Below are 23,849 nucleotides of genomic sequence, written 5' to 3' on the forward strand. Positions count from 1 at the left end.
TCTTTGTGCCACATCTGAAAACCTTGCGAGTGCTTCATCCTGCTGCGCTAACCAGAAAAGTTTGGTACTTTTATCAAGGGAAGGATATGACTGTCTGAAAATGACGTGGTCTAACACAGTCACGCTATGGCTTCTTTGAAAGGGGATCGAAATCCAATACTTCGGATTGTGTTGACATATTTAGAAACATATTTGGTGAAGGAATTAGATTCAGAGGAACATAATACTTTTATTTCAAAGCTTAATAATCTTGTGTGTCTATCAAATTGTCTTGTAAAGATGAACAGATACATTTGGTCAGAACTTTTTAACACAATCAATCCTGTCAGAACAAGGCATAGACACAGCTCAAGTGTGCAAGAGTTAAGTCATGACAAGTCTACAGCAAATCTCGAGACTCTTTTATCAAACTCTGAAAGTGCTCAAGTGTCTCTTAAGGATGAGTCAGACGACTGAAGCTCCTCAGGAAAAGCATCCCATCTGTAGGATATATCCATTTAAATTCACCAGAAGTCTTTTTTGTTTTTTTGTAAGCGGCTGTCGTTTGATTTGTGGGAGACGTCCAGGTGTTGTGATCAAAGAGAAAAAAACTTTCACTGTTGTCTTCTCGTCTCATGCAAAAGAATGTGAAGTTGCTGCAGGGAATCTTTAAGCAAAGCCCTTTAGATATGAAAAAACAGTATATCAGTGCAAATCTAGCTATGCAAACCTGTGCATCAGGTTTAATGATGAAATGAAAATGAAATGTGTTTCAGTGGAATATTTTCTTTTTTCATCATCAGCTCACACATGCATATCAATCAAAACCTTTATAGCTGTAGAAAACGAGTTATCAAAATGACAAGCTGTATTTTAGATTTAGTTTAGTTTGCGGGTTTTCTCAGAATGGGTATTTGTTTTGATGTGATGTTCATTCATTTTACCAAGGTCCTTAAAAAAAGCCTGTTTCATATTAACAATCGGCATCTTGAAATTGAATTGGCAAATTGGTGTATATTCCTAGTGCATTTTCTTCCCAGAATTGGGAGGTAAGGAACAGCTGGGAGTGAAGGCACCAGGCAGAACACCGTTCTCCGTGTCATGCATGTCTGCCATCTCGTGGTCTAATCTGATGCATTAGAACACAAAACTGTTTCTCTAAGGATATCTCTTCAATCGGCTGTTTTCTGAATGACTAGAACTGTTAAAGTGGATGGCATAAAGACTGAAAGAAGTTCTGTATGTGGGGTCCAAACGTCTACTAGGACACTAGTGAAAATGCCTTGCACTCATTTTAATGTGATAATAATAATACAGTTCTTACAAAGCTATATTACCAGAATACCTGAGTATTTGGTTTGTGTCTCCTCTGCTGTAAGCTGGTTTTAAGTTGACATGAACAAAACTTGACAATCATGATTTGATAATGATCCAGCGAGCATCTTGAGCTTCAGTGGAAGCGAGAACATCTGCTCACCTGCGCAAAGAAATTCACACAGGATATCTAAATATTTCTTCATGTTTGGTTTATTTTGGTTTATTTTATTCAGTTTTTCAATGTGGACTTCATTGTGTGTGTGCAAAGTTTCCCACTAAGTAAAAATTGAAAATTGTGGACCAAATGAGGGAAACTACACACTAAACCACAGACTCTGTTAAGGGGTAGGCATTGAATTAGAGTTAGTCAATAATAAATATCATTGGCTTAATTTCAAGTAATTGGGAGGTCTTTACTATGATTTAAAAAGCAAATGTGCATGCGTTTTGTGTGAAAAAGCCACAGTTATAATAAGGATGTAATTGTAATTCCCATTTAGACCCATTGTAACAGAGGTTCAGTATTCAAAGAGGCCTTTCCTCAGTGCTTGTTAAAGCATCTGTGGGTTGTGCAGGTAATAGGGGACCCTAACCCAGCAATAACAGCCACTTTGAAGTGGAAACGCTATTAAATCAACTTCTGGCTCCCCTCCTCCCACAGGAACAAACATGAGCCCGGCAGACCATGCCTATCCCCACAACCTACCACACAGTTCTGCCTCTCAAATTTAATTAGGCTGTAATAGAAAATAAAAAAAAAATTGAAACAAAGGTGCACTAGGCAGCAGTACATCCAGGGAAACAATTCTGTGTTCATTATTTGTAGTTTAGCCTGTCTGATAGTGTCTTGTGTGTTCGTCTTGGTCATTAGAGGTTTGTAAAATAGACATAAAGCTATCACCCAAAGTCATCATTTAATCACCCTCATGTCCTTCCGATTCCAAAGTGACTTTCTTTTGGAGAACACAGAAGAAGATATTTTGAATGATGATGGTTACTTGACTTCAGCTGTAAGGACATTTCTCAAATGATCTTCTTTTGTGTTTGACAGAAGGATACGAGCGATATAGGTTTGGAACAACATGAGGGCAAATACATGATTTCATTTTATTAAATTTTTATGGCTGCAACATTTATTTATTTATTTTTTACTAATTGCTCTGATGGTGGGATTTTCAGGGTCAGCGGACATGATTAATTACACTCATTTTAATGCTTGTGCATGTGTAAAATATAATTAATCACTGTAAATTAACATACAATTTACAGCCCTGTTTTAGGGGGTAATCAGATTTTTTTGGTAGTTATTAAATTAGTGCTAGTTCCATTGCGTATGTTAAGAGAAAACGTGATTTGCAAAATGCCATATTGATATTATATTATACAATACTATATCTTAGTTAATCCAGGAAAACTATAATTTGGTTAAAAAGATGAACCGTCTTTTAATATGAATAAATCTTCTGTTCTAGCCTTGTGCTAGCTGAGATATCGTGTTTCTGGCACAGTTGTGCTCATCAGCCTCATTGCTGGAAGCATTAGGGATGTGAATTAAGAGCAGTAAAGATGAGAGCGGGCGTATGGTGTTATGGGGTGATTTGAAGAATCCTCCCGCCTGGCGGTTATTTTTGTTCAATAGCATTTAGAGAAGACATGAATGAAAAGAAACCATCTTGAATCGGGCAGAAACCAGATGCCCATGCCGACATTAAAAGGTCCTTTTGAGACGCAGCTTCAAAACGAATTTAAGGAAATGCCGCGTTTGCGGAACAAAAGCCCAAAGCTATTTATGCAATATCCATCAGAATTTACAGTTCTGTTTAGATCTTTAAAGCTTTGCCTGTGCCGTGGGACTTCGCTTTGTTTTGATGTTTGGTCAGCTAATGAAGATCAAGTTTATGATGCCTTCGGCATTTCGACTAAAATTGAAGCTGTTTTTAGAATATATGAAGTCAGAATCAGGGTAAGTGTTAGGATATTTCATTTCATAAAAGTCAGTATTTGTGTATAATTATGGATTTATGAATTAATGTTCTATCAAACTACATGGTTTCAAAGGGTCATTCATACATATTGTTCTTAGGTGATTTTGTTTTGGAGCTTGACATCAAAGGTCTGTGAAGATTCCTCAAACGTTCCACAGACTAAAAAACAGCAAACAAGTTTGGAATGACATGAGGGTGAGTAAATAATGATGAGATTTTCATTTTCACTTTAAAAAAAATAAAACATATTTTTGGTCTTGTCGTGGAGGTCAGGCGCAGGTTTCTCATGACCTGGAACTGGATCAGTCTCACCTTTTCCTATGATCCCACCATGACCTCTTGTAGAAACACCTCCATGCTAAGCGACTGCCCACAGGAAGTGAGTCCTTTGGGGAGGAAATGGCTCCCAGATGTGTGGAGGTGACCCGGAGCTCTGGTGAGAGAGGTGAGCGGAGGTCAGTCTTGAGGGAAGACGAGAAGAAGGACAACAGAGTGTCACAACCTTCATTTTGGGATTGCGTAAGAAAAACACATTTGTAACGTCTTCGACTGAAAACATGATGCTCCAATTATGCTCCAATTATGCTGCTTATACTCCGTTATGAAAACAAAAATAAGATTCATTTTATTGCATTTCCGATTGCACTGGTCCACATTGTTTAATTGTATCTAAACAGGAGACTGCTATATGATGTTTCAGTAGCACTTTAGGGGACCCACTCTTGCTATTAGCTAGCTGCTCATTAGCATGGCTGTCACCAACATATAAGTTGGGGGGTGGGGTGTTGTTGGGTTTGAAGGTGGTTAAAGTAGCCCCCAAAGTAACACAATGACCATATCTCAAATATCAAAACTCAAAACATGTAATTTCCATTCCTAAAATGCATATTTTATAGTCACTGTTATGCAAATTGATCTTAAACACAGCTAAAAGGCTTCCTACCAGTGCATCCTTCACAAAACATCTACAACAGTTTCATCATAGATAGTATGCAAAATGTTTCAAATGTAATTTCAAACCTTTAACCCACGGCAGAAAATGAACACGTCACATCAGTTTAAAATGCGGATTTGGCAACCCTGCATCCAACAAGTGCTTTAAATACTCTGTAGATTGATAGCGGCTCCCTGATGCACAGAAATTATATTCAACATAAGAATGTTTGCGGGAGCAGGCCAGGAATTCAGCGGGAGTGGGATTAAGAAAACAATTTTTGGTCACACTTTATATTAGGTGGCCTTAACTACTATGTACTTACATAAAAAATAAGTACAATGTACTAAAACACTTTTGCTGCTATTGAGGAGGGATAGGGGTAAGGTTAGGGAGAGGGTTGGAGGTATGGGTAAGTTTAAAGGTGGGTTAAGGTGTAAAATATGGGTCAACAGTGTAATTATAAATGTTATTACAGAAATTAAATACAGATGTAATTACATGTCGTTTTTTTTAAATATATAAGTAAAATGTAAAAACATGTATGTACACAATAAGTACATTGTACTAAATTATTAAAGGGGGGGTGAAATGCTATTTCATGCATACTGAGTTTTTTTACACTGTTAAAGAGTTGGATTCCCATGCTAAACATGGACAAAGTTTCAAAAATTAAGTTGTACGTTTGAAGGAGTATTTTTGTTCCCAAAATACTACTTCCGGTTTGTCACAAGTTTCGGAAAGTTTTTTTCGAGTATGGCTCTGTGTGACGTTAGATGGAGCGGAATTTCCTTATATGGGTCCTGAGGCACTTCTGCCGGAAGAGCGCGAGCTCCCGTATAGCAGAGCACTGAGAGCACAACAGACTTCACTGATCAGAGCGAGAGCGTCGCGAAATGTCACAAAAGAAGTGTGTTTTTGGTTGCCAGGGCAACACAACCCTGTACAGATTACCAAAAGAGAAACAGCATTAAGGGACCAGTGGATGGAGTTTATTTTTACAGAGCATCAACGGAGTTGTGCACGTGTTTTTGTTTGTTCCCTGCATTTCGAAGATGCTTGTTTTACAAACAAGGCCCAGTTTGACGACGGATTTGTGTATCGTTTATTTCTTAAGGATAATGCAGTCCCAACGAAAAAGGGTCACGATCGTGTGTTGGAACCGCAGGCGGTGAGTAAAACTGCTTAAAATATCTCTGCCTCCTTGTTAGTGCGTCCACCTCCCATGCCAGAGACCCGGGTTCGAGCCCCACTCGGAGCGAGTCGTTGCTGCTGCTGCTCTCGTTCAGTTTCAGCCTCTGGATCTGATTCTGGATCATAAATAAACGGCTGAATCTGACTGTAAGCCATGGTTTGTTTGGGATGATGGGTTTTCCCTCACGGTAATGTCACAGCTTCCACATCCTCTCAACACAAAAGCCTACTGGCGCTCGTGATTCTTTAGCTCCGCCCACACGCCACGCCTCCAGACGGTCGTGTTTTTCCGGGAAAAATCGGTACAGACTATCTTTCTCTTATAAATATAATAAAACTAAAGACTTTTTGGATTTATGAAGGATGCAGTACTACTCTAAATGTACTCAAGATTAACAGGATATTGAGTGAAAACGAGCATTTCACCCCCCCTTTAATTAAAATGTAAGTACATAGTAGTTAAGGCCACTTAATATAAAGTGGGTCCCTATTTTTATTCTAGCTTTATTACAAAAACGCACAGAATGTGTGGCAACTGTAGAACATAAAAGCCATACGCCAGACATTTTGAGCGACTTAAAAAATCCAGACCGGAGGCATTTTTTAAGGTCCAGGAAGAGGACATGTCCGGGGAAAAGAGGACATATTTTCACTTTACCTTAATCCACCCCATATCTAAATTTCCTTAACTTCCTAAATAACTATTAATAAGCAGTAAATTAGGAGTTAATTGAGGCAAAAGTCCTTGTTAATAGTGAGAATTGGTCCCCAAAATCCAACGTTCTGTCCTAAACTCTGTCTGATTGGTCAAACTCAATCTGACATCATTATCATATAGTGCTGCTAATTGGTTCTTTTTGTATCAGTAGCCAATGAGCTTGCTGCTAAACATTTAAATACTCAGCTAGTGCTTGCTGCAGCGGTTGCAGCACTCCTCAGAAACCCTCCACCCTCCCCAGCTCCACCTGTTTAGATCTGCTATGAGCTGATTCATGTATGCTATGGGGGTTATTTCATATATGTTTTATGTGCAATAGCAATATTTCTTGCATTTTTGGATATCTTGGACACCTTCTAAGGTATCTTCAAAAACATCTTTAGTTTTGATAGGTTTTTTAGAATTCACAGCCAGGAGGTCAATGTAAAAAAATAAAAATAAAAAACAAATCAACAATTATATTTTTTAAGCCATTGCAAGTGTTTGGCACGTTCTTCCGATCCCATTATGTTCTAATACCAGAGTTAATTTATAGAGGCTTAACAAGGACGTTTGTTATGTCTGCATTGTCATTGTAGTAGCAACAAACTCACAAACACAGATCGCAATGCTCTTTCATCTGTGACACAGCTTTTTCCACACGCTAGCAACAGTGAGGTCATCGCAGCCGTATCAAACAAGTCTCGCAGATGGCCACCTTCAGATATGGAAATACTCATCCCAGTTTGTGTATCGATCACATTTTTCACTGATGTCGCTTAAGATGGTCCTTTCAAAGCCTGTAATGTTTTGCCATGTTTTGCTGCTAAATGTTGTTTAGCGAGGCACAAGCGTTTCATCCATGAACGTTTGACAGTGAGGTGAATCATAGGCACGAGGGGATCGAGACGAGGAAAGAGAAGAGCGAGGGGTCTCGAGTGTTAGTGAAACATTATGTCACAGCCTTGACGAGGAAATGAAAAGCGCAGCATCAATCAGGCGCTGGGCCAAGATCAAAGCCAGCCCCACACTCTCCCATATGGTTCTGTTTGACCACTGCTTTGCTTTTTCCCTCTTCGCTTTTTTTCTCAGCCTCTCAGTCGTTTTTTTCCTCTTTTCTGAGAGCGGGCCTTTTGTTTTTTTCCCCGTCAGAAATTCCTCCACGAAACTGAGGCAACGACGTGGTAGCACGCAAGGTGAGAGGTCTAAGAAAACCAAACCTGCCACAGATTCTCTGGTTTACACTCGTCTCGCCAACATTTCTACCTTTTTCCTGCACACTCTTTCATGTTTTTCTTTCCTGGTCCTGTTTGAAGCATCATCTGCCACAGTATATTCATTGGCTGATGTCTTATATATGTGTGCTGGTAATTCAGGGTTGGCATGCATTTGTGCATATGAAAGATTGTGCAGAAAAATGCATGAAGGCACATGGTCTGTATATGGGTCAGTGAGAGTGTCCATGGAAAAGTCTTACAAATCTGGTTTAAAACATGCAAAAAAAAATATATTTTTTTTTATTTTTGTTTGTCATTTTCAAAATAAAAGGTAATGTCATGTGGTTTAACCATCAAGTAAAAATTAACATGTTTTCCTGACACCTTGAATACATGTGCACACATCTTATTTTATCTATTATTATTTAATTATAAAAGTATTTTTCTGTTTTTCTTTAAAAGTATTTCAAAATGTGCGGTATACATTTATAATGAGTGATTATTCCTGGACTATTGAAGCCTGTTCGGGTCGTCACCGCTGCGGAGTAATACCTGTGTGAATTGTCACAGAGAGAAACTTAGTTCTAGAGAAGTAGTTCCGGTTAGAATGTTCTTCAGCTGGAATTTAAGTATTTAACGAATATTATTAATTATTAAAATATATCATCAATATCATTCATTTCTGGGGAGGTGCACCACATGACACATGATTTTATTCCATAACTGACTTTGTTTTGTCATAAAAAGGTAAAAGGTTCTGATATAAAAAAATTGTGTTGAGCCATGCATTTTACAAGAAGAAATTATAAGTTTATGTTGTGTCAGTGTGTAACATGACACATATTTTGGCCGATTTAAAAATGCACATAAATAAGTGTAAAAAATACTTTATTTTAACATCCAAATCTCCCTATTAATAAATGATTACCTACAACTAATTTGCCTCAATAACCATTCCTCTATCTGCCCTGGTCTTCATGTTCAGGACAGAGGTTTGCAGAGACTCAAGACGCTTGTGTACCCCAGTACCACTTTCACCAGGGGATCCTGTGTTACCATCACTGACCCAATTCTGATCTACTCCTGTCCAAAACTCTCGCAGCGCACCACTGTTTATATCAGCCGTCGTATAGTTTCTCCATAACCCCTAAGCTGTTTATTTCCTGTCAGAGAGTTTCAGTGACATTGTGGTGAATAAATGTCTTGATCAGACGCAGGTGCGTGGTGTGGGAGGGACATGTGATCAGATTTGCTCTGGAGGCTGATTTTGACATGGACCACCATGGTGCAAATCTAAACAAACTAAAATGCCAGTGAAAATGCCTCCAAATCTCTGTGACAAAATGGAGCAGTGTGGAAAGGGTCACTGTACATGAACATTTAATGATATATAAGTGAACACCATTCACAAATAAATGATATTAGAGCCATATCCTATCAGTTAGAGCACATGCTTTAATACGTTAAGACATGGTGCTGCTTACATTAGCAATGTCAATAATCGACTTGTGCCATTGGTTCTACTACTGTAATATGGAATTAACATTAAAAAAAATGTTAAAATTTTTTTTAAAAAAAGATAGATAAATAAACAAATAAAGACTGTTGCACCATGAAAGTCGATTTTTGACATTGTTTCCATTTCTTGTTCCACCTAAACATAGGCCAAGGTGTTTCTACAGGTTTTTTAATTATATTAATTCAATGTGATCTAATTTGTATTCATAATAGAGTAATACGGTAAATAAATTTCAATCTTGGGACTCGTATCTAGTCTCAAGTCTTACTATGAATGTTCTTTGTCTTGCCGTGGATTTTTACTTTTCTGCTCTAATAAAACTCATGTTGCATTCCATTTGTTTTTTCTGAAAAATTCTAGTTAATGTTATTGCATTGTACTTAGTTACTTGCACATGGTATAACAACCTCTTCAAAGGTTTTTTGATAATGTTTGTATTTATTTTTGTCTTTTTTTACCTACAAGCCTACAAATATTGCTTATACATTTTTTTTTTTTTTTTTTTTGACGGACTGAGACCTCAATGGTCAAAGCAAATGCAATCAGTCAGTTCCTTAAAGAAATACAAAACTTCTTCTAGTTGAAAGAAAACAAGTGGACACAAAGATGGTCCCTCTAAGATTTGGTGACAATATAGCATGATAAGAGCAAGTAATTTATAAAAGCCTGTAATTTATAAAACTATGATCAGCACAGAACAAGGGATAAATATTTGTGACTGAAAATTTAAATGTTTGAAATGGACAAATAGGATACAATTACATGACTAGGTCAGTTATTGATCAGAAATGTCTTGGTCTTCCACTTAACGTTCTCTCCCTCTCTCTTTCGAAATGATTGCTGCACCCCACGGCCACATAACAGATTTCTTAATTTGCTAGAGAGACATGAGAGAGACTGAAAAATGAGGCCCATTGTTTGCATTTAACTGTTGATTAGAGTTGCCAACTCTGTTCAGAAAGGAATTCACTGTGTTTTTGATTTTCATAGCACATGTTTAGCAGGACACTCGTTATAAGACCCTGAAACCAAATTAACAATCACAACGACAGGATACAATCAAGGCAGGTTTGGTTTCATTTAAACTGACATATTGTATTTAGTCATAGGTCAAAATAAAGCTAAAAATACGGATGTGATATTTTAATTAATGTCCAGATTCCCAGATTCCTGACTCCATCCCTTGTTTTTCCTCAGACTCAAACAAAGCACTAGCTAACAGTGTGCTGATAGGATGCTTTAAAATGTTTTAAGTGAAACAAAATGTAATGCATTCATTTTTTAGTGTGTTTATGTTCATGGTTATTTGAAACTACACGCGCTTGTGAGATGGCAGCTTTTCCCAATAAGCTATAAGCAAATTCACGCACAGATGAATTTGACACAGTCAGCGATATACAAAATATGGCTCACAGTCCCGCTTATAAATGCAAGTACAGGTCAGAGAAATGTTCTTGTTCATAGACACGCGACATACTGTGCACAGACACTCAGCGATGTTTAGTTTTACTCAGCATGTTAGAAATAAAGTTCAGTTTACCCTTGAAAACCTCACCGTGCCATGAAGCCAACCGAGAGACAGCATGAAACAGCATGCAAAACATCAAGCCTGATTCTCGGCTCCTACCTATTGTCTGTCTTGGGCTGTGCTGAGGGGAAAAAAAAGGAGGTGGGGGGTGTTGGAGTGGTGGAGGTGGTGTGTACCGACCGAAGGCCTGTTTCAGGAAAAATCTGGAACCAATATGCTTCAGACAATTTCAGGAGAACTCTACAGCAGAGTCTTTGGCACTACCTTAGATCGTGGCTCCTCCCTCTGGCTCTATCCTCCAATCACGGCGCGCATCGCCTTCCTGTTTCCTTTGAGCAGCTCCACCCCTCAAACCAATCCCGCTCTTAACCAATCGCTGATCAAAGTAGGAAGGGCTTTGGAAGACTTTATAAAAGACCTGAAAACCAGATAGTGATTTTGAGGTTTCAAGAACTGACCTAGAGCTTCTTGAGATACTGAGGAGACGGGTGATTTTTACGAACCCAGATGAAAGGCCGCATGATCTGGCACCTTACTGAGTTCAGAAAAAGCACCTTCTTGCTTTTGGGAGTGATTTGTTTTGCTTTCCTTTAAAATTTGTCCAAGGCTAAGAACTGGGCCGCGAGCGAAGAAGCAAAACAGGATAGAAGCACGGGATTGACAAGGACGGCCGAGCGTCATGCGAGAGGAACAGTCTTGTGGCGACTTTCCCGAGGGTGGGGTCCTACCCAGTGAAGAGGAGCAAGAACGTCGACCTAACAAGTGCCCCGTCGTTGTTGCACCACCAACAGGTGCTCGAAAGCGGCTGACAGGTCCTAAGAAAGAGCCTGGTACACCCCTAAAACTGGACGACAAGACGTCACCAGACTGCCCATCCACGATCGTTCCCTCTTGCCCCAAGCGGCCCAAGAGAAGCTCTCCTCCTTCCTCATCGACCTCTGCGGCCTCCCTTGTGCCCACCGTGAGCTCGGTGTCACCTGTGCCCGGGCAACCGTTCGAGGACCTCCACACGCAACGAGTGATCGCTAACGTCCGGGAACGGCAGCGCACACAGTCCTTAAATGACGCATTCGCCTCCCTGCGGAAGATCATCCCAACGTTGCCTTCAGACAAACTGAGTAAGATTCAGATCCTCAAACTGGCTTCGAGATACATCGACTTCCTCTACCAGGTTCTCCAGAGCGATGAGATGGATGCCAAGCTGGCCAGCTGTAACTACCTGGCCCACGAAAGACTGAGCTACGCCTTCTCTGTATGGAGGATGGAGGGCGCTTGGTCCATGTCCGCCACTCACTAGACGTTCACCCATTCCTAATCCTCCCTACAGCCCGATACAACCCTCCAGATCCAACCCGCCTCTGAACTCTGAACCTGCAGAGAAAGTGACTCTGATTTCTAAATCTATCGCTGTCTGTCTACTAGCTATGGCTTCGAATTCACCAGCAACAGCCATTTGACTCCTGCTGCCATGACCTGACCCTGCCTAAAGCTGACCTCTGACCTTCCAACACTGAACTTTTTACTTTATCTCAGAGCAGCCCTGTAAAAGGTACGTCAGTGAAATGTTATAAATGAAATATGGTAGCTGTTATGAGCACATGGATCTGGTTTAGTCCAAGTTGTTTATCTGAAAGTTCGCGCTTCTCTATCACAAATATGAAAAAATGACTTGGCTATTGATTATGGACTTGTTGGGTTTATTTTATTACATAGGCTACCACATAAGATTGGTGTTTAGTGAATTTAGGGGATATATTTACCTTTCCTCAATTTCTGTGGAATCGTGCATAATCAAACATGCACCCAAAATGAATTAATTCCACAGAGAATGCAGAGTGCATTGTGTTAGTAAATATCAGAATTCATACAGACAGAGATTGTTCTGTGTGCTGTTTTAAATAGTGCTGATCATGGACGCTCTGTGCACAGTTACAACAAGCCTCAAAACATTACTTTTAATAATATAATAATCTGTAAGGGCATTAACACCTACGTTTATTTTTCAGGGGTTTGTTGTAACTGCCTCCTGGCCCTTACTGTGGCTTGGGCAGCTCTAGAACTGAACCTGTTTTTGTGGCTGAACCTTTAACCAGCTGGAGTAGCTAACAGTTAACCTGTTTCAGAATCACATTTACACCGCAAATTCAATAGCGTGAAACAATAAATAAATAAAATTAAGTAAATGCACAAAGTTCTTTCAATGGTGCATAATAATTTTCCAAGTATTGTGCTAAATTTTGTCTTGACTGTATAATAGACTCAGTATCTTCAGGCATTAGAAGCAAACTCTCTGGGTATTTATTAATTTATTTATCGCACAACAGAAAGGTACAGGAAATATTTAAAAAAACTGTCTTAAAGAGGACATTTTTTACAATGTGCTGGATATTAATGGGTTTACTGTCCTTTTAATAATTATTTGCAGAAATAAGCTGATCTAAATGTTGTACTCATTTAAAATGGACCAAATGCTAACAATTTCAGATTTGTCCAAATAGTAATAGATGTTCAGCAATAGGAATTTATAACTCCAAACATGTCAATTGGTAAAAAAAAAAAAAAAAAAAAAGATTTTATATATATATATATATATATATATATATATATATATATATATATAATAAAATGCATAAAAAAGCATGCTGTCTCAAAAATGTGAGTGATAATAGCCCTTTTGAAAATGCAACATGAATGCAAAACTCCTCTTAAGATTCTGGAGTTTCCACTTATACACACAGAAGAAGAACAGATATTAATCATATACCCATTGACAAATGTATATTAATTTCATGTGACCTATGTTTATCGTAAACAGTTACTTGTCCAGTTTACCTAAATACGATGAGCACAGCTTCCAGCTTGAGATCTTCTGCTGCTGAGGTTATCATACGCAGGCCTATACTTGTGTAGCCTCTCCTTTGGATTTCATACAGTATTTATTTCCTTAACCACACGTACATTTAAATAAACTGCACATACAGCAACAAAAACAACAACAACAAAAGACGTTCTTATAAAGTATATGTTGGTATACAAATATGTATAGCTACATTTATGTATAACTATTTATATCTGAGTTCATAGGTAATAACTATGTAATTAATACATATTTAAAGCAAAAATGTACTTATTTCAAATTTTTCACCGTGATCTCAGTCTGAGAACCAGGAGCCATGTGTTGCTGTTAAAGATAACAGGGAACAAAGAAAAATCATTAAAGGAAAAGAAAAGTGAGTGAACAGGAAGCAGGGAAAGGTGGAGAGGACTCTCCTTTAGCCCACGGGTGTAGATCGCCCTCCCTCTGCCCTTCACGGGATCTCGTATCCAGTGTCGTGCAATCAGAGGCGACCGGCCCTAGACATGCAGGAACCTAATGATTGGAAACAGTTGTGGGGTGTTACAGAGGTGTGTGTGTGTGTGTGTGTGTGTGTGTAAGAGACACACTCCATACAACACACACTAATTCAGTTTGATGTTAGAAGAGGATTCCAGTGAATGTGTGTCTTATTGATGGTATTGATTTTTTGGGAACTTCAAGAGTTGGGAAATGTTTAGCTGGCATCGTGTAGTTTTAGGATGGTGAAATCCCCCTGTAAACGCAACTGAAACAAAGATATCCAGAAACGAGTTTGTTGAGCCCGGGTCCAGACTAAGTCTGTACACATTTCTCACATCTCTGCACTGAATTTGGGAGAAAATATGCTGTTAGAGTATCAAGCTATCATTGTAATCAAATAAACTTAAAACTCTGAATACCTTTCATTTCTATCGGTGCCAGGGTAATTTCTGCACATCCCTTGCCCGCTCTTTTGTTAAGTAGTTATGTTTTTTTTTGTGTGGAGCAGTTTCTTACATTCTGCATTTAAATGGGGGAAAAAATTGCAATAAATTATACACACTTAAAAACCTTTTTTTTTTTGTTTTTTTAATAAACCAATTACAAAGCTTTTATCCTCGATGGAACTCCTAAACAGCCAGAATCACAAATAACTAGTGCTGTCAAATGAATAATCGCGATTAATCACATCCAAAAATAATGTTTTTGTTGACATAATATGTAAATGTATTATGCATATATAAATACACACACATACAGTATATATTTTTAAAATATTTTATGTATTTATATGTATATATTTATATTCATATAATTTATATGACATATAAATATATTTAATATATAAACAGGTTTTTCTATCAATATATGCATGCATGTGTGTGTATTTATATATATACACAGTACACACACACACACACACACATAAATATTATGTCAAGAAAAACTTTTATTATAAATGCGATTTATCGCGATTAATCATTTGACAACACTACAAATAACAAACTTCTTCAAGACGATTCAAGTTCAACTTTGTACCACTTTTATTAACCATTTCTGGCAGTTATCATAATCAATTAAAACTGCATCTTCAGGTATCGGTTTAATTATTATTTTTTTTCTCGTCCAGACTTGATTGGCTGATTTGTGAAAAATGTGTGCTGTTAATGGAAACAGAGTAACTACGGCTCTTTGTCAGGATTTATTTTGGGTTGTGGTTTCCTTGGACTAGTCATATCCACCGCATACTGTATTACTTTAGCAATGTCCTTCGTTCATGCGAGATGAGTCAACGTGTTTGCCGGTGTTCATGGGAATGATTCTTTCGTTTAGGCTGAGATGACATGCAGATTCCAGCAAACTGATTTTTTTGAGCAATTTTAATTAAGCTGTTTATGAAGTAATCCAGATCCAGACATCAAATACTTCCTCTTCATCCAATTATCTTTGTCTTTAATACAAATGCATTTTTTGGCTAAATAGCTAAATATTCCATGCAGTCTTTAAATTATTTTCTTTGACCAGAAAAGCTATGTGTGAACAACCCATGCATATACAAACAACTATATATTGTCCATTATAAATGTTTTTACGTAGTCACATTTCTGACATGTTGTTCCCCTTCTGTCTGTCTTAACAGTATCCCACTATCCCAGAGGACATCATGCTTCGACTACAAGCCAACAATCCTTCCCTTCTTCTAATGGAGCAATACAACAAAATGCAAAATGCAAAAAAAAAAAGACCTCCACCATCTAAAGGATCTAAGATTGTTCAGATTGGATCAGACTCTGGTTGAGTGGAGGGGTGCTGATTTGTGATCAGTGTTCATTGACTTTGATTATGCATGGACACGCAGAGGCATAAGGACTCTACACTTATAGCTAACCTATAGCAGCTAGCCTGATGGAAAAAATGCTTCGTAGACTCACTATATTCCCTGATATACAGATCTGATCAGAGTTGTTGTGCTTGTCATATTGTGCTGTATATTAGCCAACATTATTACTTCTGTGACAGTGTAACAATTGTGTCATGGTATATACCACATCCGTTTAAATGTAAAGGTTGTTACGTTTAAAAAAAAAATAAAGCTGTAAGATTAATTCTGCAATATGACTTGGTGATTAACAGATGCATTAAAGGGTTAGTTCACCTAAAAGAGAAAATTATTTCATTAATCATTCGTTCATCTTTCGAACACAAATTAAGATATTTGATGAAATCCGAGAGCTTTCTGACCCTGACAGCAATGCGACTACAACGTTCAAGGTCCAGAAAGGTAGTAAGAACATCGATAAAACAGTCCATGTGACATCAGTTGTGCAACTGGAACTTCATGAAGCTACGAGAAACTTTTGGTGTTCAAAGAAAACAAAAGTAATGTCTTTAAAAATGTTTTTTTTTGTCTTCAACGTTCATGAGAGTCAGAACAGCAGCTCCTGTGTCAGCAGCAACACATGCATGCATCGTGATTCTCTCACCAAAGACTGACCAGGAAGAGAATAAATCGTTGAATAAAGTCATTATTTTTGTTTTCTTTGCACACAAAAATTATTTTCGTAACTTAAAGAAATCAAAGTTGGGCCACTGATGTCACATGGGCTATTTTAATGATGTCTTTACTAACTTTCTGGGCCTTGAAAGTTGTGTTGCCTTCTATGCAGTGTCAGAAAGCTCTCGGATTTCATCAAGAATATCCTAATTTGTGTTTCGAAGATGAACGAAGGTCTTACGGGTTTGGAACGACATGAGGGTGAGATTTTCATTTTTGGATGAGCTATCAATTTAAGTTAAGAGTTACAGTATGAGAGGTACTTGAAAACAAGCACGTTCATGTCTTTTAGTGCAATAAAAAAAATAAAAAAAAAACATTTGAAGAAAAATAAATCATTTAGCAAATTTGAAATTCACCAGAAATGAATCTTAAAAGATTAAAGTGATAGATGGATGTGTTCTTGTTCTGCTCGTACGAGTTCTTTAGAATCCAGACACCGCTAATTAGTTAATTAGAATAAAATGTCAGCTAAACTTGGTCTGCACATAAACTTGCCATTATCCTGCTTAGATTGAGGCTTCAATAAATATATGTCTGGCTGGCAAGAAATAAGACGAACCGCCTCACCACAAGAGTGCCACGCTCTGCTGTTTAGTACATGTAATTAGGTAAAGCAATTAAAAGACACATGTTTAATCAAAGTGCTAAAAACATGGCCATAGTGACCCAAACTAAAGAAGAGAATAATCTAGTGACCAGATGAACCAGTATTGGTGATCTAGTGGCTTCAGGCCAGTCATTAATCAAGTATTTCAGATTTCTTTAATTGTGTGCATGTGCAATAATGATTCATTCTCAGATGCTTCAATAAATGCATGAAACACCTTTGAAAATGTATTATTTCAGCATAATGTTAAACTTATAATATGGCATTTAGAGTACTTTTTTTTTCTTTTTTTTTAAAGAAATAAAGTGGCTTTTCCCAAGTTTTACTAGTTAGTAACAACAACAGCAAGTGTGTTTTGTTGGAAAATGCTAGCATTATAGTCATTTCTAGCAGGGACTATAGTCATCTTATTTTTTTTCTAACACCATTGCTATACTAAATAAAAAGAGCATGCTGTAGATCGGAGTGAATGTTTCTCAATTAATAGAAAACAAATGAATGTGTGTGAATGGATTTGATTTATTTCTTTCAGCTCGCTGGTATTTGAGGTTCACAAATCTTAAGCAGTAGAATATAGTGTACACACAAAAATGACAAAGCCAAATGAAATCCAGGCAAACCAAAAAATGCTTTTCTTTTAATTAGGAAGAAAGAAACAGTATAAAATAGACATTCTTTTCTCTACACAGAGAAATAAAAGAAATGGGAGATAAACAAGGAAGATTCGAGAAACATACTTTCTGTTATGCTTTGTTAAACAGATCCAGTTAGTGGGGTCGACAGGTAAAGTACTTCAAGGCACGTAGGTGAAGTCTTTTGGTCGTATGAAACTATTTACAATGTCCATACAAGAAGGCAAAAGGGAATAAATGACAGAATTAAGATGATGCTGGTTTGCTTTTACATGCGCGATGACGACATCACGAGCTCTCCGTTTTACTTCATAAAGGGTTCGGAGAGATGAGAGAATACAAGCGCTTTGAGAGGTATATCAAAACAGTACAAATGCACAAAGCTATTGTAAAAATACACCACTGAAATAGAGCTGTATGTAAGACGCATATCAGTGTCCAAACTGCTAAGGAATGTCAAGATCTGTTTTTAGTCCCAGCGGTGAAACTGTGGCTAAGTGCTGTCGAATTTTCGCTAACCAAGTTCCTTTCAATTTGTCTGAAGACGAACAGGCCTGTTTTGTTGATGGTGAAATGCAAGTGCACTGTTTGAAGTACTATAAATACGCAGCAAGACCGCCGCTTGTTCTGAACGATTAGCTAGGACTTCATTAATGAGTGAACGTCTGCATCTGCTCAGTTTTACAACAGCTCTATCTTCACGGGGGTCTGATGGGCAAAGGCTACCCAGGGTCTTCATGAAAACCTCACAAAACATCGATAAATGGATGGTGCTATTTACAGGGAATCATACAAATGTAGGACTATCCACAGTGGTTTGGTACAAGGCAAGAAAGGGGTGAATTAAAGACTTATTGGTCAGGCAGGTGCTGGACTCAGTATCTGCAGAATTACAGAAAGATCGCACAAGGAACGCCTCTGTTATTACTCCACATGTTCCCAATAACAGCAATTTGCCAGGTCACGATTGTTTCTTGTAGTGGACGCAGGAAAGCATGTCAATGTGTGAATTTGGTTGTGAATGCAGAGGTAAAGGTTTGTGCAGAGCAACACAAACTCAAAAAGATTTGAGATTTGGTGGAAACTTGAAAGCGATCCGTCGGGGCGTTCATTAAGCCGAAAGCACATCGCAAAAGTCAGACAAGCACCACGAAGTGTGGTACTAGTCTAATGTGACGTCCCGACCGTTGACCATCCAGACGGCATTAACGTTAATGAGATACTGATACAGCATGTGGTACAGAAATATTTCCAGAGCAATATTTTTGGCGGTTTGGCCCATCAGGATTACGCAACCAGACCGAATTTCTGTTTAGAAATGATACGGTTTTTGAAACCGAATATGCTGATGAGTGGCACAGTATTTAAAGAGGTCTGTCCGTTTTGGTGTGATATTAATTTCGGTTAATTGATTATGGCGTAAATGTGAATCCAAGCGGCTGAGAGACATATTTAATACCACCATCAACTTCATCTACACGACTGGTGTGAATTAGACATCTGTGGAAAGCAGAACGCCATCCAAAAACAATGCATCCCTCGTGAATAAAATAAAATAATAAATTGTCAGTAAGTGCGCAGCGATGAAAGAAAATCAACTTGAGACATGTCTTCTCCACAGGTTAACAGGCTGGTCATTTACCTCGTCCAAAACAACACGATCAGTGAAAACTACAGACAACTGTGTTATAAAAGAAATTCACACACTGCCATCAAAGTGGCCGCGAGAGCCCATTCAAATGTCGTTTTGTACTTTTGCTTGTGGTCAATCGAGGTTTGATTGTGAGTACAGAACAGATAAAATATATGACTGATAGATACAAAGGCACACACATATAGACATCATATTAAAATTAGTTTGGTCTAAAAAGAGACTGAGCTACTTTGCGTTACAGTTAGTCTAGGGAAAGCTTAAGCACTTCCTGTGTCCACGATATTAACTGTACAGTGGTCATAAGGATGCGATGTCTGCACAGAAATATGGGCGTATATGTGTGTTTTTTTTGGTGGGTGTGTGCAATTAACTTGCTCATAGCTGGTTTGTCCCTCTGGCCTTTTAAAAACACAAGGCATTAAGTCAGATACACAGAATCAATACAGATAAGTATCTCGAAGTTATTCAAGTTTACAGCCTTCATGCGGGGAATGCAGGTAGAACGTAACTGAACTTGACAAGAATGCGACTTTAAAGAGAAAAGAATGTTAAGCGTGTAAATCTAGATAGAGAATTCTATTTTTCTTTTCCCAGATGTCTGGAAAATTTCACGGTTCACATTATGGAATGCACAGTGCAAAAAAAAAAAAAAATTACAAATACGATTTATAAAACCCACAGTTGTCGAGATCGTTTTCTTCTTCTTTAGTGGTTAAATTGATTAATAGTTATGACATCATAGAGTGAAGCCACTTTGCGGTTGCCAGGTGCAAGGAAACCCCTCATTTTCTCCCAGCACAGTCAGGGGTAGGAAAGTGGGGTGCCTTTAAAAAGGGTTAAATAATCCTCAACCGTTCCTGCAAATCTGCTTTCGCAGCTCCAGCCAAAGTAAACAGTGTCTTTCGAGGCACCGGTGGTGAATATCTGAGCGACTGGTGTCCTTCAGCGCATTAGTGAATGTTAAAAACACACTCATGCGTCCTAGTGTGTTTGTTTGTTTGTTTGTGTGGTATGTGAATGGAGAAGACGGCGTGGATCCCAGAGCCCCGGCAGAACTGTGGCTGCGGGTTGTTAGCTTAGCCGCGCTGCGCTGGTGGTCAGTGTTGAGGTGGGGTCTTGGGGGAGGGGCCTTGATGAGGAAGCCACGCCCCCTGAGGCACTGCTGGTCTTGAGGCACGGCTCGTTCACATGGTGTGGAGCACCATTCGGTACTGGACAGTTTTCAGACGTGTAAAGACCTGGTTTAAAGGGAGTCTTCGTCATGCTCCATGGGTTCATCAACAAGGCTGTGAAAAATGAGGTTTATGTTTAGCATCGAACAACCAGCATATGGTTTTTATGTTCAAAATTGCAACGAAAGCTCTGAAGCAATAGTATTAATTGCATTTAGCATGATTCCTTCATCGGATCTCACCTTTTGTTGGTCAAGACCCCCACGGAGAGGGACGCCATCGCATTCACTGTGTCCGTTTCCTCACAGTCTTTCCTCTGGGCGCCCAAAAACGACAGCCCCACTGTGCCCATCAACGGCTTCAGTGACGACCAATACTGACCTGGGACAGAATTAACAGACATCATTTCCCATTCATTATGTCATTCCAAACCTGAATGTCTTTCTATCCGAAATGAATAACAAAAAGAGTTATTTTGCAGAATGTCAAAGCTGCTCATTTCCATAAAATGAGTATATAAAAAAGCAATTGCAAAATACTGCATGCAACTTGTGTGATGCATTTTGAAGCCTTTAAGTGAAGAAAAGACTGAAAAAAACTAAAACATTTTTTAAGAAACTTGAGAGATTTCTGTGCCAAATTTGGGAAATTCAATGTAACCAGACCTTTGACGTGTTAAAAAGTTCATAAAGACATTGTAAAAGTAATCCATATGAACCAAGCCATCTATTCAAAGTCTTCTGTATATTCACTTTCATATCACTTTATAAAATGAATAGATTTAATTTAGGATTTTTTTCACGTATAAACATTGGTCAATGCACACACAGAGAGTACATCAAACATGGTAAACAAGCTCAAACGTGCTAGATTGATGTGCAAGAGCCGACGAGGTTTCCATGTTGATGGAGAACTAGAGCAGAGGGAAAGATAATGGTGACTTTCAGGTCAGATATTGTATGACCTTATACAGACTACACTGAAATAATAATATTATTGCACCTCCACTATATGATTCACTGTACACGTCAGTGGTAAAAAAAAAAAAAAGCAACTCAGACATTCATTCAGCATTTCTTTTTTTGTTTAACTGAAGAAACAAAGTCATACATGTTTTAAAATGTCGATTACAAGGCTTAACCAACAACAACGTTGAAAACTGGAAATAGATGTCAGTCAGTAGCACGCAGAAAGCATGAGAGAGGTAGTGTACGCCACGTAGTGCATGCCGTACCCTTGTTTTATAGGAATATTTTGGCTCAGCAGGAACCATGTGGTGAAACAATGACGATCATGATTATAATTAATTACAAAGAATTAAACAAATGTGTGCTACCAGGAAACCAGGATAATTAGAGGCAGACTGGGACGAGAGCAGCGCGAGACACTCACTCTGTATTTGCAGCACTCTTTGCAGTGAAAGCACTGCGTTGGCATTGGGCGTCTGCAGGAGAGTCGACTCAGGAAGAGGCTCCTAAGAGAAAACGAGATGAAAAAGGGTGTTTTTGTTTTTCCTTTAAAACAAAGAACACGTCATGCAAGACTTTGCCAGAAAAGTCATGTTAACACCCTTACATAACAACAGTGCTGTTTTTTTTTTGTTACCAGCAATGGTATAACAGGATTATAAAGCTATAATAAATGCATTCTTGCTTATGCATGAAATCTGACCTCCAGTCCCAGCAGAGCGCTGACGCAAGCCTCAGAAGCATCACATATGGCTGTGAGGTCGTGACCTCCCTCTAATGCTAGAACCACGCGTCCTCCTGCTAACGCCATCAACTGCCGAGTCAAAAAGCCGAAACCTGCGGGGAGACCAATGACAACATTAGCGTCACAGTACATTTTCTGAGACTGTTTAAAAATGTATTTAAGTTCAATTCAATTTGATGCTGTTTATAAGAATTCATATTTCATATGCAAGATCAAATTTCAAGAAATATCCTACATTTAGCAGTGACTTTGTATCCTCCCAAAGGAGCAGGGTGTCCTTCTGCGGCGTCAAACCCTGAAGAAACCAACACGACGTCTGGGGAAAACTCCTGAGCAATGGGCATCACCACCGTCCTAAACATCAGAACGATGCATACAAAAAATAAAATAAAATAAAAATATTCGGTTAATGTTACATCTGTTATTGTTGGACTTATAAGACTGCATTTTTAAACCAAACTGCACAATTTTAAACCATAGTTAAATGGATGAATCATAGTCTCATGTCATTCCAAACCCAAATTATTTTTTCCATGCAATAAGGAGATTTAGTTGATTATTTATAGATAATCTTTACCCGTTAACCACTGCACTTAGTGAGTTAAACGCAAAAAACCAATCGTTATCATTTATGTTACACTTTATTTTAAGTTCCAATTCTCACCATTAGCAAACCATTAACTATGAATTTTGCCTCAGTCAACTCCTGAGTTGCTGCTTATTAAAAGTCAGAAAGGTGGTTGTTAAGTTTAGGTATTGGGTATGATTAGAGATGTAGAACATGGTCATGTAGAATATATGCTTTATACTAATAAACAGCCGATATGTTAATAATAGGCATGCTAATAAGCAACTAGTTAAAAGTAAATTGAATTTAGTAAAGTGGTACCAATTTTTGCTCTTCTGAGGCATAACAAATTGGTATTTTAAAATACACTATTGATAAATATCCACATTTTCTATTAACATAACTTAGACAAAACTATTTGTTTAATTAGTGGATTTTTTTAAAGATGTCGATTTGTAAAATTGCTGTCAAATAGTTTTAGATAGATTGCTTTGTCAGTTTAACATCAGTTCTGATCAAAGCCTTTCCAAAAATGCAGAATACTTGGCCAAAAGACTTAAAAGAAGAAAAAGTCTAGTGGCGTTCCTCTTATATTTGACACATTTCACAAAAATGAAGCTGCCGAAGCACAGTGTGACAGTCCCAGTGACTAAAGTGTTTGAATTAGGTTCTGTTAATAACCATCCTCCTTCCTCTTTTTCCTTGTCTCTCTCTTTCTTGCGCTCGGAGGACGCCAGCCCTGCCAGCGATTTCGCCTCTTGAGCGCATCACCGGCGAGTTCAAAGCGACCGCCGCTGCATCTGGTTCCCATTTGGAGCTTGTCGTTCTCCTCACGTCACTGACAGCCCACCATCTGGGAGCCATTTGCCTTAATTACCCAGGATCCTCCACTACTCCCCCCTTCTCCGCCTACCCTCACCGTTGTAACCAACTCCGCCTCCCCTCCAGACCAATAAAACTACCCACGCTCCCCTGTGTGGAGAGGAACGCTTTTAGTTTGGGTGGAGGGAGAGAGAGAGAGCGCAGCATTCATTAAAGACCAATAAAAGGACGAGAAAGAGTCTACAAGACACAGGAAGTCAAAGAGAGACAGGCTGGTTAGAGGCAGAACATTCCCAAAACGTTCGGTCCTGAAAGATCTTAAAAGTCTTTTTAGACGCCCACCCACTTTCACACAGGGATCCTGGTTAGCGTGTGGTTAGCAGTGCCTCCCTGGACCAAAATCCCGGAGCAGGCTTC

General features: G+C 38.5%; 2 protein-coding genes and 1 long non-coding RNA gene across 17 annotated transcripts in view; 1 reads left to right on the top strand and 2 right to left on the bottom strand.

The window, feature by feature from the left end:
• Positions 1-1,326: 1,326 nt before the first annotated feature.
• On the bottom strand, positions 1,327-10,609 carry LOC128011074 (uncharacterized). Its single transcript, XR_008182460.1, has 3 exons — positions 10,470-10,609; positions 3,594-3,742; positions 1,327-1,456 (listed from the first exon to the last, which is right to left on the bottom strand). It is a non-coding gene; the product is annotated as an uncharacterized LOC128011074 (long non-coding RNA).
• Positions 10,610-10,823: 214 nt separating this feature from the next.
• Positions 10,824-15,820, top strand: LOC128011073 (twist-related protein 2-like). 2 transcript variants are annotated; one of them, XM_052593134.1, is made up of 2 exons: positions 10,824-11,919; positions 15,347-15,820. In XM_052593134.1, exon 1 carries the CDS (start codon positions 11,050-11,052, stop codon positions 11,665-11,667), a length of 618 nt encoding a protein of 205 aa, XP_052449094.1. In that variant the 5' UTR covers positions 10,824-11,049; the 3' UTR covers positions 11,668-11,919; positions 15,347-15,820. The 2 variants fall into 2 exon arrangements, with proteins under 2 accessions (XP_052449094.1, XP_052449095.1); XM_052593135.1 differs by lacking the exon at positions 15,347-15,820 and adding an exon at positions 13,186-13,370.
• A 1,660-nt stretch (positions 15,821-17,480) lies between these two features.
• Positions 17,481-23,849, bottom strand: part of LOC128011076 (histone deacetylase 7) — a 100,995-nt gene continuing 94,626 nt past the window's right edge. For all 14 annotated transcript variants that reach the window (XM_052593142.1, XM_052593143.1, XM_052593139.1 and 11 more), the window contains 5 exons: positions 22,278-22,396; positions 22,001-22,134; positions 21,722-21,803; positions 20,572-20,710; positions 17,481-20,443 (listed from right to left, as the gene is read on the bottom strand). In XM_052593142.1, the coding sequence (XP_052449102.1) occupies positions 20,401-20,443; positions 20,572-20,710; positions 21,722-21,803; positions 22,001-22,134; positions 22,278-22,396 (517 nt within the window). In that variant the 3' untranslated portion in view covers positions 17,481-20,400. The remainder of the gene's footprint in view (positions 20,444-20,571; positions 20,711-21,721; positions 21,804-22,000; positions 22,135-22,277; positions 22,397-23,849) is intronic.

The sequence above is a fragment of the Carassius gibelio genome, chromosome B23 (genome assembly GCF_023724105.1).
Source record: "Carassius gibelio isolate Cgi1373 ecotype wild population from Czech Republic chromosome B23, carGib1.2-hapl.c, whole genome shotgun sequence".
NCBI lineage: Eukaryota > Metazoa > Chordata > Actinopteri > Cypriniformes > Cyprinidae > Carassius > Carassius gibelio.